General features: G+C 33.9%; 1 protein-coding gene across 1 annotated transcript in view; it reads left to right on the top strand.

Annotated features, from left to right (window-relative positions):
* ADAMTS6 (ADAM metallopeptidase with thrombospondin type 1 motif 6) overlaps positions 1–15,128 on the top strand; it is a 296,499-nt gene that overhangs the window by 179,821 nt on the left and 101,550 nt on the right. The window contains exon 11 of the mRNA XM_047867513.1: positions 9,599–9,706. Within this exon, the coding sequence (XP_047723469.1) occupies positions 9,599–9,706 (108 nt within the window). The remainder of the gene's footprint in view (positions 1–9,598; positions 9,707–15,128) is intronic.

Raw genomic sequence — 15,128 nt, 5'->3', positions numbered from 1 at the left:
GTACTTAATAAAGCCTGATGTGTTTTGTCTCTCAGACTCAAGTTTTTAATGTTTTAATGCTTACTACCTTTTGTTTATTATTTTATCACCACCAATTAACTAAGATTCAAGTCATTATTTCTTTCTACTTGAGAATCATTCTAATAAAAAGACTTTATTAGTCTTTTTAAGGAATTGTTGGCTACCTACCAAATTCTTTTTTAAGAGATGCAGATAACTTGGGAAAGGATGATAGTGAAATACTTAGAAGTACATATAAGGGAAGTTTAAAGAAATGGAGTTTGAGAAGCCTATAAAAAAGGAAGTTAAATGTTGGTCTTAAAACTGTCTTCAGGCTTTGGAACATTTATTATAGTTTGATTGTTGGTAACAAATTGTTCTCCTTCCCTACCAAGAGCATAAAAAAACACAGTCATCTTCATTTTTACAGCTGGAAGGTTGTAGATTTGGTAGTAGGAAAAATTTCAAGTTATTAAATATTGGAATGTTGCACTGAGGGAGATTGTAGAACCACTTTCCTTGAAGATTTTAAGGTGGTATAAATATTCTACAGTGTGGTTTGATATGGAAATAAAATTCATGGAATTATTTTAGCACCTCAATATTCTTTTGGAGTCCAAACTTATATACTTAACAAGAAGTTGATTTTATTTTTATTTTTCCTTAAAAGTCAATCCCAAATTTTAGGTCTGTAGTCCCTGGTAATCTTAAGGATCAGGTATTTTTACTTTGTGTTTGCTTCTTATTAAAAAAATAAAAGACAAAAAACAAAACACATTTATTTTTATTTTGAGAGAAGGGTGGCATAGGGGCAGAGAAAGAGGGGGGCAGAGAATCCCAAGCAGTCTCCTCGCTGTCAGCATAGAGCTTGATCTTGAACCATGAGATCATGACCTGAGCCGAAATCAAGAGTTGGATGCTCAACCAACTGAGCCACCCGGGCAATCCACTTTGTGTTTGCTTCTTAGAGGTAGTTTTTTAAACTATTTAATCATTTTCTTTTAGCCTCTTCATATTAATAATTATTTAACTTGCATTTCTAGATTAGTTCTTTGATATATGTGTGTGTGTGTGTGTGTGTGTGTGTGTATACATACACACATAGATATATATAAATGTATGCATATATATTTGTATGCATAAATACAACAAAAATATATGTCTTTCTAGGATCTCTTGTTTTTAAATTACCCACGCAACAGGATTAACCTATTTAAAGATGAAATAAGGGTACATTATTCTCTTTCTTCAGATAGCTACTAAACACCTGGAGCCAGGCCACGGGGTCACCATATGTTGGTTTTCAATTTTCCTTTGTGTGATACCATGATAAGTAACCTTTCTAATCATTGATGCTCCTTTCTGACCTCTTCAGGCTCTGGTCTCCCCCTTGGCCGTCAGGATCCTTTATTGCAAACAGCTGTTGAGAGATGTTACTGATAGGGTAATGAGGACAAAGAAATTGTTTCATATTCAGAACCAAAGACCCAAGATGGCATAGGGTTTAGGGTTTCCCAAGGGCAGAAAATGTGTATATCTTTCTTCTATGATCTTTACAATTGTTTACAAAAATTTAAAAACAAAACCAGCTAGCAATAAAGAGGCCATTTTCTCTTTGTTTACTGTTTTACTTCCTTAATGATGTAGTAATTATAAAATGGTTTGATAATTTTATAGTATTTCTTTTTCTCTATATAAACTAATAATTTAAATTTTCCCAGGTAAATCATAGGGCTCCTCTTCCCATTTTTAAGTATCATTTAACAGCTAGAATTATGGAAACATCCAGTTGTATTGAAAGGGTTTTGGCTATAAAATAATCAATTATTCTGCTCTGATCAGCAGAGATCTAGTCAAGTTTTTTACAAAGTTGTTTTCTGAATATCAAATATTTTACATTAGATAATTACTTTAAAATTCTAACCTTTATATGTATTTTTATTATGAGTTATGTTTGCTATTTTTTTTGTTATTGTTAATGGTTGAAAAAGGTATCATTCATTTCAAAAATCAAATAGACTAGAAGCCTAGGAATTGATATTAAAATTTTAAGTAAGTAAAAATATTTTAAATTTCTTGTCTCATGGAAGATCATGGAATACTTTTGAAGAGTATGGAGACAGTATCTTTTAAAAATCCAAATACAAGGTGTTATTATATTCAGAAGTTTCAATAATAAGAACAACATATAAGTTGATGGCTAAACTCATAAAATGAATGTTTATGTTATGAATTGGTAAATAATAGTCTTAATTTGGAGATAGCTTCCTTTAAAATACAGGCAAAGGATAAGAGGGTATTATGAACATTGAGTGATATTTTATATTACATTAGATTACAAGTAAACATTTTCTAATTGGCTAGTGACTTTATTCAACTGTGGTACATTTAAGAGAAATGGGAAAGTAGTTTAGTTGTGTGGAGATATTTTAGGCATTAATATTAGACACCTGATTCAAACCTGATTTAATTTGGATTGAAGCAAATTGCTAAATCTTTCTGAACCTAAATTTTCTTACACTTTCTGAGAAGATTGTAGTGATGATTGAATAGATACAAATATGAATAGACCTAGCCTGGGTATAGGTATAGACCTATACCCTGAAAAAGTGTTAGTGTTAGTTCTTTTTTTTTTTTCCTGCCTACAATATTGCTACTTAGAAGTTGTAAAGTGTAAGCTTAGGATCTTCAGTAATGAGAGATTCAGTTTTATTTCATCATTCTGACTTTTGGAAGAATTTGCTATACACTGAACTCAAATCTCTCCCTTTGGCTTTTATCCATTTATTCAACTGACTTCTCTTCTAAGCTAGCATGTGTATTTTTTTGTTTGTTTATTTTGAGAGAGAGAGAGAAAGAGGGAGAGAGAGAGAACCAGCAAGGGAGGGGCAGAGAGAGAGGAGAACAGAGGATTGGAAGTGGTCTCTGTACTGACAGCAGAGAGCCTGATGAGGGGCTTGAACTCACAAAGCTGAAGTCAGATGCTTAACTGGCTGAGCTACCTAGGTGCCCTGGCATGCATATTTTGTCTCCGATTCTTTATATAATTGGCTTTTTAATGTCTAGGAAAAGAGTTTGAGTTTCAAAAACATGACAAACAGTAAATACAATCACTTCTCCAGATATAAAAGCAGAAAATGCCAGAGAAATAAAATGAACAAAGCATAATTAAATATCATTTATTTAGCTACAACATATGTTTCTGTGCTGAGAAGACACATAGGAAAATTGACAGACTGTGGAATGATGCCAGTCTAATGTATAAGTCTTGTTTGTTCATATATGATTATTTCCTAGTGCGTTAATGATGTGATGCTCAGGTAAGCTTTCTCACAAAGAGAAAATTTGTAGTATTATATATAGTGTCATAGAAAAACACCCAACTCCAAAGAAGGGTCTTTATTGTCCATAATAGATAACTTAATGGCTCCATTCCCAAAACTCTATTTAAACAAATCTATTAAAATCCTGAGGCCAGGTGAAGAACATGTAAATATATATCCCTTTGTGTTATTTTTTTAATGACTTATAAAGAAGCTATAACTTGAAACCTATTCATAAAAACAATTTTTATGAAAATGGTTTCTGTTGAAGGCAGATACCCTCAAAGACCTACATCTCAAAGGAGAAAGCATCACAAGTCACAGGGTTTAAGGCTACAAAGGATCAATTGATTGGGCTGCTGGGATCAAATGGCAGCAGAGATTTAAGAATGCAAAGTTTTTCATTAGAACTCTTGATGTTTTTGTTTGTTTTCTGGCTACAAAATTACCTAGATTTTCAGTGGTCTGCTCCAACCATATTTTTCCCATAAACCCTGTTTTCTTCATAAGTAATTTTGTATAATGCAAGGGTTTTCACAGAATGCATTTATTACATTTCAGCAGAAAGCTTGTATATATCAGAACCAAGAGAGGAAGGTAAGGGTGTGCCAGAAATGAAGACGAGTTTTAGTTCAAGTGCCAAGCTGGTGAGCTGATGTTTTCTATGTTAGGATAGGAGACGTCTTGGGCATGACTGAATGATCATTTATACTGTGAAGAAATAGGTAAATGGAAATGACGAGTAAGCTTGTCTGCCCTTTGCTTTGGATGGGGAAAAACAGCTCACATGAGAAATTGAAGCTCCTAGGCTTGTGACTCACATAAGAACAGAGTATGACTTTGTACAGTCTACCTACATAGTGTTGACCAAATAGATCAACGTGAAAAGTGGTGAAACAAAAAACACATGAAACTTGGGAGTGTATAATAGAAACAAATGTGCAAAGCTACACTTCTACAACTCAGGAAGCACAGGATGCTCCAAGAAAAAACAATATTCCCTGAAGATAAGCTTGAATAGAAAATAGCAAACAGCATGAGGAAACAATTCACCATGAAGTGAAAGATTAACACCCCAATAGAAAAATATATGGTAAATATGAAAAGAATTTAAGTGACATGGCGGTTAGAATGACAATATCCAGTGTAAGTTGAATAGAAGTTCCAGAAGAAGGAATGGTGAAGTGTATATTAAAAAAAATAATAACTAGTAATTTTTCAGAATTAAAGAAACATATGAATTTAAAGCATGAACCCCAAGTAGATAAATAAAAGAACACCTAGATAACGGTGGTGAAACTGCACTACAGCAAAGACAAACTCTCGAAAGCAACTAGAGTTCATCACAAAGAAACAGTGATTAAGACTGAGAAATTATTTTTCATCAGCCTCCATAGTGTACAGGTGACAATGAACTTAACACCTTCAAATGCTGAGATAAAATAAATGTTAGCCTAAAATTCTATATACAATTAAAATATCATTTTAAAATTGAAGGTTAAATAAATGTATTTTGAGACCATTAGGAACAAGTGTTCCTTGCTAAATTAACTCTTAAAGGATGCATGTCAAGAGGAAAGAAATTGAATTCAGAAGATAGTGGTAAGACATAAGAGACAACTGATTAATAAATACATTGATATGTTGAAAAAAAATATTGATTATCAAGTTTTGGGCAATGAGTGGTTCACAAGCTTTTAGGTTTTTGCAGGCAAAGAAAATTTCTCCCTGAAAATTAGCAAATCAACACAGGGATGCCAATTTTTAATTTTGCCAACATTTTGCAAAGACTGCCATTAGCACCCACACCCTGCCTTCAGGAACCTTACAGTCTATTGTAGCACATAAAAAGTAAAAGGAATAAAACTAATAAATTAGAAGAGGCCATTAAAATAAAAAAATTAGTTTCATGAAAAATCTTACCACATTGACGTCATTCTTCTAATTTCGTCACAGAATATCAAAAACTCTAAAGAGCAGTACCAGTCTATAACATTTGAGCTACTGTCTGATTATACCCTACCTTCTCTCTGGTTCCTGTAAATTCTGTGATAGTGTTATTTTTTCATAACACTAACATAATGCCTGGTGAATGCCAGGTGAATGCCTGGTAGATGTTCTAATAATATTCTTGAATGAATGGGAAATAATGTCATTTTGTCTTACCAGGCAAACTTCCTCATTGGTTACAAGTTGAGTCCATGAAATTAGAGAGTCCATTTCTAATTTTTAGTGTTATGTAACAGAGATTCCCTTAATGAACACTGTTGGTAACTTCTCTCACCTTCCATGAACTCAAGGGCAAGCACAAAACCCACATTTTTCCTAGAGAGTCTCCCAAAATAAATTTTAGGGTTAGAGAAGGGAACCATCCTAACACACAGGAAATGGCTTATTAGTTCATAGAAATCATGAGAGTAATCTTAATAAATCTTATCTTCTCCTATAAAGGATTATGAAGTTGTGAAAGAGAACTATGTTCTTCTAGAGCTAAGCTGGTGGGTAGTCAAAAAAATCATCAATCTCTCTCAAAACTGTACTCTATCTAATATATTTTATTTAGGGATATTAATCCATCTACTATGATGGTTTTTTGTGTTTTTTTTTTTTTAAAAAAATTTGTTTAAGCAGTCTCTATACCCAATGTGGGGCTTAAACTCCTGACCCTGAGATCAAGAGTCACATGATCCATTGACTGAGCCAGCTGGGCAACCCCTACTATGATGGCTGCTGTATAAATTCCCCAAGAGCCAAAAAATTTCAGAATACATTTAACTTATTAGTGAACAAACTTGGGACCTACTTTAGGGTACTTACATGGCAACTGATATACATATGCATATACCTATGCAATAAATATATGCATTCATGTTCTAGGATCCAGCAGTTTAAAGAAGGGTATTTTTGAACATACGAATGTGTTCCTATATTCTTTCATGAAGTGTGCCTCTTGCTATCTTGGTATGAAATAAAATTTTCGTAGTTTTTGTCTTTCGAGTGAGTTTTTTTTTTTATCTTGGGAAGTCTTAATGGAGATACCACAATCTTTATTACCCAAGTTGACATTCTGGGTAAGAGATTTGTCTGAAAACTCTTCAGAGCCTTTTCTGAGAGTAATTTAACATCTTATAAGTATTTCCTATGCATAGATTTACAGTTGCATACTTTAAACAGTAATTTGTGAGAAGTTAATGCCCTAGCAAAATTTGAATCCCCATGAGCCCACTAGGTAATATAATCCTGTTAGCAGTGGGAATCTACCTTTCAAAACGTGTCATTCTCTATAGAATAAGGCTCTGTCAAAGGGCTGTACTGTGAATCCTTGAGATTAAAGTTTTGGAAATAGTATCTTGAGCACTTGCCATTTTAGGCAGAGATTTTCAAGGCACTTTTGGAAAATAGAGTTTCTGTAAGTTGACTGCATAGTATGTTTTCCTAAGAGATGCTATGAACATTGTCCTTTTCAATGATAGGTTTTTCATTTCACAGTTCTATCTAAACTTAGGCTTCTTTTACTTTTGTCTTAAGTAAGATTTAGACATAATAAAAATCATAAAGGTTCAGAAGTATGTATAGTCCAGGATTATGGATAATTTTTTGTAATCTTTTTTTTTAATGTTTTTATTTATTTTGAGAGAGAGTGTGTGCGAGCAGCGTAGGGGCAGAGAGAAGGAGGATGGAGCATCTGAAACGGGCTCTGTGCTGACAGCAGTGGCTTGAACTCACTATGAGATCATGACCTGAGCTGAAGTCAGATACTTCACTGACTGAGCCACCCAGGTGTCCCTTTTTGTAATCTTAATACATTTTTCTAGCAATGCTTCTCTGTTTTTGTGAACACATTTTTCTTTGAATATGGTTATTTTTGATGCATGGGACAGTATTTTAAAACCCTAAAATGTTAGTTCTACTACTTTTCTAATATTAAACTAAAATAATATAATTAAGAACATATATTAGGAAACTGTCTTCTATAGAAAAGGAATACCAAAATAGTATAAATGACCTTCTCATTAAATAGGAACTGAAGGTTTGAAAGAAAGTAGAATTTGTAATACATTGAATTGTAAGAACAGGAAAATTATCTTTATATAATGATCCACAGTACCTGCTGTTTTTCTTTTTTTAATGTTTCAACTCTCTTCTAGTTCAGTAGTTCTCCAAATAGAGTTTAAAGTAGATAAATAAAGTAAAATTTAAGTAGATAAATAAAGTTGACATTGAAGTAGATAAATAAAGTCAGTAAAGTAGGTATAGATTAGATTTATTCAAAAGCATTTTAAAAGTCTAATAGAAATTGTATGTCTCCTTTTGTGCCTGGTGGGAAGGAGCACTGCAAAAAGGAGCCCAAAGAGGTCCCTTCAATACGCTATATGCTCTGGGGCATTTCTCCTTGTAGGAATGGTGAACCAGCGAATTAAATATGTTACTGCTTTATTTCTGAATTGTGTTTATGTGACATAAGTTTTATGTTTGAGAGTTAAAAGAGCAGTTGGGGAGTAATAGCATTAAAGGGAATGTTATACATAAATTTATCTTTGCACTCCAGATTAATATATTTTTATTACATATATATATATTATCCTAAATAGTCCTAGTTTAACTCAATCACGTTTTATTTTAAATGTGTATTTATTTATTTTGTGGAGAGAGAGCATGAATGTGAGCAGGGGAGGGGCAGATGAGAGAGAACCCCCAAGCAGGCTCCGAGCTGTCATCACAGAGCCCAAGGCGGGGCTCAATCTCATGAATCTTGAGATTATAACTGAGCCGAAATCAAGAGTCAGGTGCTTAACCAACTGAGCCACCCAGATGTCCCTAAACACTTATAATATCAGTAATGGTGCTAGCTTTAATGATACATAAAAATAAACTGAAAATTATGAACACTTTCTTCAAAGTAGGGTTTTTATTTTTGTTTTTCCTGTTAGTTAAAACAGTTCACCCAGATATATGTTGGCCAGGTTACTTTAAGTAAGATTTGACAGACTGGGATGCTTGGGTGGCTCAGTCTTTGTTAAGCATCTGACTTCAGCTCAGGTCATGATCTCATGTCTCATGAGTTTGAGCTGCACGTCAGGCTCTGTGCTGTCAGCACAGAGCCTGCTTTGAATCCCGTCTCCCTCTCTCTCTGCCTCTCCCTTGCTCACGCTCTCTCTCCTTCTGTAAAAAATAAATAAACATAATAAATAAAATAAAACAAACATTGACAGATCACTATAGTATGAACAAAATGAAGTATTTTATATATATTGCCAATATTAGAATAAGTTTTATAATTCTCCCATGCTAAGGTAGAATAAGAAATCATAATAAAGAAGACAAGACAGCTCTGAACAACATCTGAAATACGTCACTTATGAAAATAACACATAAATAACAGCATTTGTTCAAAACAACATTTCCCTTTCATGCAGGTGGGCTACACTGATGAGCTGCAAATAATATTGCTAGATTAGAAACTACACCCTGCCCATGCCCAGGGTCTCTTTTTTTCTTTTTAAAATGGTCTTTATTTGGGGTGCCTGGGTGGCTTAGTCTGTTAAGCGTCCAACTCTTGATTTCTGCTCAAGTCATGATCTTGGGGTTGGTGAGATTGATCCCCACGTCAGGCTCTGTGTTGACAGGGCAGAACCTACTTGGGATTCTCTCCCACCCTCTCTCTCTGCCCCCTGCCCTGCTCTTTCTCACTCAAAATAAATAAACATTAAAAAAAATAAAATAAAATAGTCTTTATTTGAATTCTTTGGTAGGTCAAGGAAAGCATCTACCTGGTAACACTTTATTAATAATTGGTAAGTTTTGCTAGTGTATATTTTTGAGAGCAATAAACATATATCCTTTCTACATTTTCATCCCTTCTCCCTACTCTTCTATAGTAGTGAAATTTCCTTTTTTTTTTAAGAATTTTTAAAAAAGATTTTCTCTTTAAGCATTATCTACACCAAAAGTGGGGCTCAAACCTGCAACCCTGAGATCTAGAGTCACATGCTCTACCAACTAAGCCATCCAGACACCCCAGTTTATTACTGAAAATTCTGCATGTCCACTAAAATAAGATTATAAAGAAAAATGTTTAAATGACTCTGCAAAATGGGTAACATCTTCCATAAGAACCGCCTTCAAAATCTTCATCCCTTATGCTTCAACAGCAGAAAAACAACCGGGATGTCTTTTTAAAGTAATGCTGAGTGTACATAGGTATATTTTATGGAAGAAGCAAACATGATTTTAGTCTCTACTTCTGATCAACTTGCTTTTGCCTTCTTTCCCAGGAAGTGTGTAGAGAGCTGTGGTGTCTCAGCAAAAGCAACCGCTGTGTCACCAACAGTATTCCTGCAGCTGAAGGAACACTCTGTCAAACTGGGAATATTGAAAAGGGGGTAAGCTGAAATGATTTATTAGCTCTTTGACAAATAGACTAAACTGATCAATTTCTGGTGTTCGTATTGAACCACTAGGAAATTATGCATACTAATTTAACATGTATTTGAGAAAATAGTAAATACCTAGCCTAAGGAGTTAATTGACACATACTGGTATCTGCACACTTACAGTGTTCAGCAAATTACCGTGCTTGTTTATTTTCTGGCTCAGTTACACTTTTCTGTGTGTATACATATATATTTGTACAGAATACCAACAACAATCTTATAGTTATATAATACAGTCTCTTTAGTCATATAAGTCTAGGTTTCTTTCTGATAAATAATTCCCAGGAAAATTATGTGATCCAGAAGTAGATTTTATAACTAGAGTCAAACTAGAGTTGATTTTAAATTACAATATGAGAGAAAGGGCTGGTATTACAGGAATAATTAAGCATTTTTTCTATGCATAGAAATTGTAGCTAAATAATTTTAATTTCATCATCTAGTTTTCAAAAAATATCACTACTAAGAATTGTTCAAACAGATAAGAATAGTTTATACTATTTCTGAAATTGTTTAGGAGTTGCTATATATGTGAATTCTAGGATTTATTGCTACATACTGAATTTACAATAACCACTACTGTCTTCTGTTCTCAGTTCTGAATTCTTCCATGTTGGGGTACTTTCAACAAAGATTACACTGAATTTCAGCTTGCCATCTGATGTTTAAATAAAAAGAATGAAAGCTGTTGGGCAGCTGTCACAGTTTTATTAATCCTTGCTGACGGCTTCATTCAGGACCCGTGACCTAGTGCCATGTTGATGGCTTTTCCATGCTGAGTTTGGAAATGTTGGTAAATTGTGCTAAATGTATGAATTGATAGGGTCATTTTTAAAGGATTAAGGATCTTTTTTTGAGACTTTGTAAGTAGCCAATAAAAATACAGGGACCTTCACACACTACCAAAAATTCTTTCTTTTTTTTTTCACTGAAGTAATAGAAAATAGTAAGAACTGCATTCTTGAAACAACAGTCTAGGTTTATTTTGGAGTCAGCAGCTCTTGTCAATGACAAGTAGCAATTTACATGAGTCTGGACTTAGAAGAAATGCAAAATAGTAAGGGGGGGGAATTTACAGTGAGAATCTCTCTCTTTATTGCCATTGATTAATTATTAATCTTGTGATGTAGTCCATGGGCCACATCACTAAGCCTGATGGCTCTTTTTATTTTACTTTATTTTTTAATCCCAAGCATAAAGAATTCATTCTTTTAAACATCTCAGAGTCCTGCTACAAGCATTCAATGAATTATATAATCACTTCAAGTAAGGAAACCATGAATAGTGGCTATCTGAGAACACACAGCTCAATCCCACTATATTTTATATGGTAGACACATATTTAAACTATCAATCATTAACAGTGATTTTATGAAGAAATATTCTTGTTAAAAGAACCCCTTGCATACCCCATGACATGCCTCAACAGGATGCCTTGGGCTCCATGAAAAACTGTTTAAGAACTTTCTAAGTGTAGCAAAGTCTGTGTACCAAGAGATCATTCATATTCACAACATCATAGTTTCATATAGTCAATATGTTGGATTTCACCATCTAAAATGAATCTACAAAACAAACATTAGCCATTCTTTCAGAGACATGGAAGATCAATAGCTTTAGAATGGCCCTAACAAATCTTAAATGAATGAATAAAAAGAACAAATACATATGCAGACTCATAGAAAGAAAAGGCACAGAGCGCTCTGAGAAGACCCTCAAACTATCTCAGTCATTAACAATGAATTTATGAAGAGGCTTTCAAAGAACTAGATCAACCTACATGTTTAATTAAGTGAAAAAACTACAAAGAACTAGAAAAGGGAACTGAGACATTGTTTATGTTTTTTTTTTTTTGCTAACTGTACTTGCCAGTTATTTATTTATGAATTTTTACTGTTGATTTCAGTTATTGTTTTTTTCATAAAGGGGAAGCATGTTTACTGTTGCCAAATGCAATTTTTTCTCTAAAGCCTATATCTATTTGGAAATTAAACCAGAAATCAGAAATTTGACCCAGAACAACCATGTAAAAAGCTAGTGAACAGTTAAAGTGAAACTGAAATTTCAATCAGTCTGGTCAACTTTGTGTGGCATTAACATATAGTTGGCATTACCAATAATGATGGTAATGATGATAGTAATGAATATTTTTAAAGTATTTACACTGTGCCAGATACTTATTTGTTCTGTTTAATATTGGCAAAAAATCCTATGAGGTGGGTACTGTTTTAACTCCATTTACAGATGAGGAAAGTTCAGACATGAGAGCCTAAGATTACACAGCAATTTAATAGCAAGCCTGAGCCTCCATACCAGGTCTTTTTTTTTTCTTTCTTTCTTTCTTTTTTTTTTTAAGTTTTATTTATTTAAGTAATCTCTACACCCAATGTGGGTTGAAACTCATGACCAAGAGTCACATGCTCCTCTGACTAAGCCAGTCAGGCACCCCTGGCCGAGGTCTTTCTGATTCGAAAATTGAAAATTTTGTCCCTCTAGATTGCCTCCGATTTTAGTTTACCTTCAGATGGGGAATTTTGCAGAGAAAAAAAAAATTTTTATTGTCACAGGAATAAACTGAGTCACTGAGCTTGAGATCAGTGGTAAGAATATATTTTACCCTTTAATACTAAGTGGATTTTTCACTTATCTACCTGTAACAATATGTTATCTCAGGAATTACAATAAGAAAGAACTGTGGGCAGAACACTGAGATAAGAATATACAATTGTGTTATAACTGGTAAAATAATGAAACTCCACTTTATTTATTTATTTATTTATTTATTTATTTATTTATTTATTACTTTTAGAGAGACAGAGTGTGAGCAGAGGAGGGGCAGGGAGAGAGGGAACGAGAGAATCCCAATCAGGGTCCATGTGGTCAGTGCACAGAGCATGACACGGGGTTCAACTCATGAATCATCATATCATGGCCTGAGCTGAAGTCGGACGCTTAACTGACTGAGCCAACGGGCGCCCCAGTCACCACTTTAAAATGAGAGAAATCTATTTCCACATTTCGTAGAGATCTTGTGAGGATGGAATAAGATAATATCTCAGTAAGCTTTTAGTGGGCTTCTTCAGAGGAAAGGTGCTAGTGTATATTACTAGAGCATCATCATTCATTTCATCATTTTCCAACCTTAGATGATGGTGGGCAGAAAATTCTTCACCACACTGTCTTAACTGGCACTAATGAGCATCAGAGAGTATAAGCATGAGTTTGAGTGTCTGAGAAATATGAATGGAATACCCATGACTGACCTCTGATCTCAACTCTGAATTTTAAAACTACTCTCTTCAGAAGGAACAAGAAAAAAACCTACATCCTGTCTAGCCAGCAGGATAAAACCAAAGCTGCTCATAGTTTTTTGAATAAATCCTTTTTTTCTTAAAAGAAAAAAAAAAGTTTGGGGGAGGGGAAAAATACTGCTCAAGTGATAGCATAGACATATCCAGAGTACTGGATCCACAATGATCTCGTCAAATTCTGGCTGCAAAAGATATGGGATCCCTGCCCGGGGGCGCAGTTCCACAAATGTTCCATGTAAGTATGGGAACTGTTCCATGCACATTTAGCAGATGGAGTAAGAAATATGGCCAAAAAATTAAAAACTGATCTTTGCGTGAGTCCTGGGGGGTCTGACATCGCTATTACAGCCATTGGATGTTTGCCTGAATAAGCCATTCAAGTATTGAATAAGAACCATATGGTCTGAATGGATGTACTCAGGGACAGTAGCATTAACCAAAGGAGGAAATCTGATGAGCCCAGACGGTGCCCTGGTACTGTGTGTCCATGGGTCACACTCTTACAAATCAATCAATATAACTTTCAGGCAACAGAAATTTCCTTAGGCATGGTATCAACAATAGCCCTTTGGACAGGAATCAGAGGAATGCCATGCATGATAAAATAATAAAGATTTAGACTCTAAAAACTTTGATAGTAGAGTTGGCATTGTTACTGAACAGGGTATTAGGAAAATCAAAACTCAATCTTTGCAAACTCTGATGGTGACCAAAAAGGTTTCAAAAACTTGGCTTATAGCCAAAAGATTCATTTATTGATTCTAAAAGACCAATTAGAGATATATCCCAGCATTTAGGCTTATGAATACATGACAATGATTCCTATTATCTTTGCATGAGAAACAGAGGGCTGGATTAGAATAAGATTATTATATGCCCCTTTAAAGCACTAGATATGTTATAGGACATTTGTAGCCCTAGATCTTAATTCACTTAGAGTAGAATATAATATGTTTTGACTGGGTCCCAAACTATAAACATAGGAAGTGAAAAAAGAATAGTCCTTTCAATTGCTCTAGAAATTTAAATAGTATGGGATGACAAGTTCTGATTTAGAATTTGGGCTGAAAAAAAGCTTTTACATTCCCACACCTGCACAGTGGAAAGATAAGGCTTTTAATAGTGCTATGCTCCAATTCTCAACTTTTCTGACTTGGGAAGAATGTTCCATATTGAGTCACCAATATCACTTCCTTCAGAATCTTAGGATTTCCTTAGGGATCGGTCATTCCAGATGCTGGCTGGACCAAAGTGTTGGCTATGGTACAAGATCTACCATAATCACATTCTAAAGTGGTTCTTATTAAAAAATATATATGTATATATATTTTTAAATACTGTATATACCCATCTTGAAATTTTCCTTCGTTGAATTCTGACAAATTCTCATTTAGATTGTTTGATTTGTAGTATATCTTGTTTGAACATAATTCCCTGATGTAGATCATGAAATTTAGTGGTCTAATATCAAAAAATGTTATTTAAGGATGGTTAAGTGTTTCTTTATAAAACCTTTAAAGCCTCACTGGAATGATTGTCTTTCTAGATAGTTTTAATAACATATTCATTTTATTTAGAAGGAATGTAAAAAACAAAAATGAGCAATATGATATTTTATTCTTGAAATGTGATAGTTTCACTCCATCACCTTTCCGAATCTGGTTTTACACGCCTGAATCAGCAAAAAGACGGCCAAATTTACCTAATTTATCTAGAAAATTTAGGCTGAAGGAACACAACTGATAATTTAGAATAGTTCAAAATCACTAGATTGGATATAACCTTTGAGAATAAAGATCTAGTCTCCATCTGAATATTTAACATCTGTAGTTTAAGAAATGAAGTAAAATCCTATGCCTGTAGAAATAGAGGCTTTACAGGTTTAGCATCTTCAGATGAAAAAAAAAAAAACAAAGAAGAAGAAAAGTAGAAAATACAACACTCAAAATTGTCAGCTTTATGTGCTTATGGGATTTATATATACTTCAAATTGCTTTATTTTGTGTAATCTAGTTATATTACTTATGAGTTACACACATTAAAATTTTAGTACATATTAA

Source organism: Prionailurus viverrinus, chromosome A1, assembly GCF_022837055.1.
Source record: "Prionailurus viverrinus isolate Anna chromosome A1, UM_Priviv_1.0, whole genome shotgun sequence".
NCBI lineage: Eukaryota > Metazoa > Chordata > Mammalia > Carnivora > Felidae > Prionailurus > Prionailurus viverrinus.
This window is presented reverse-complemented; position numbering and strand designations above follow the sequence as displayed.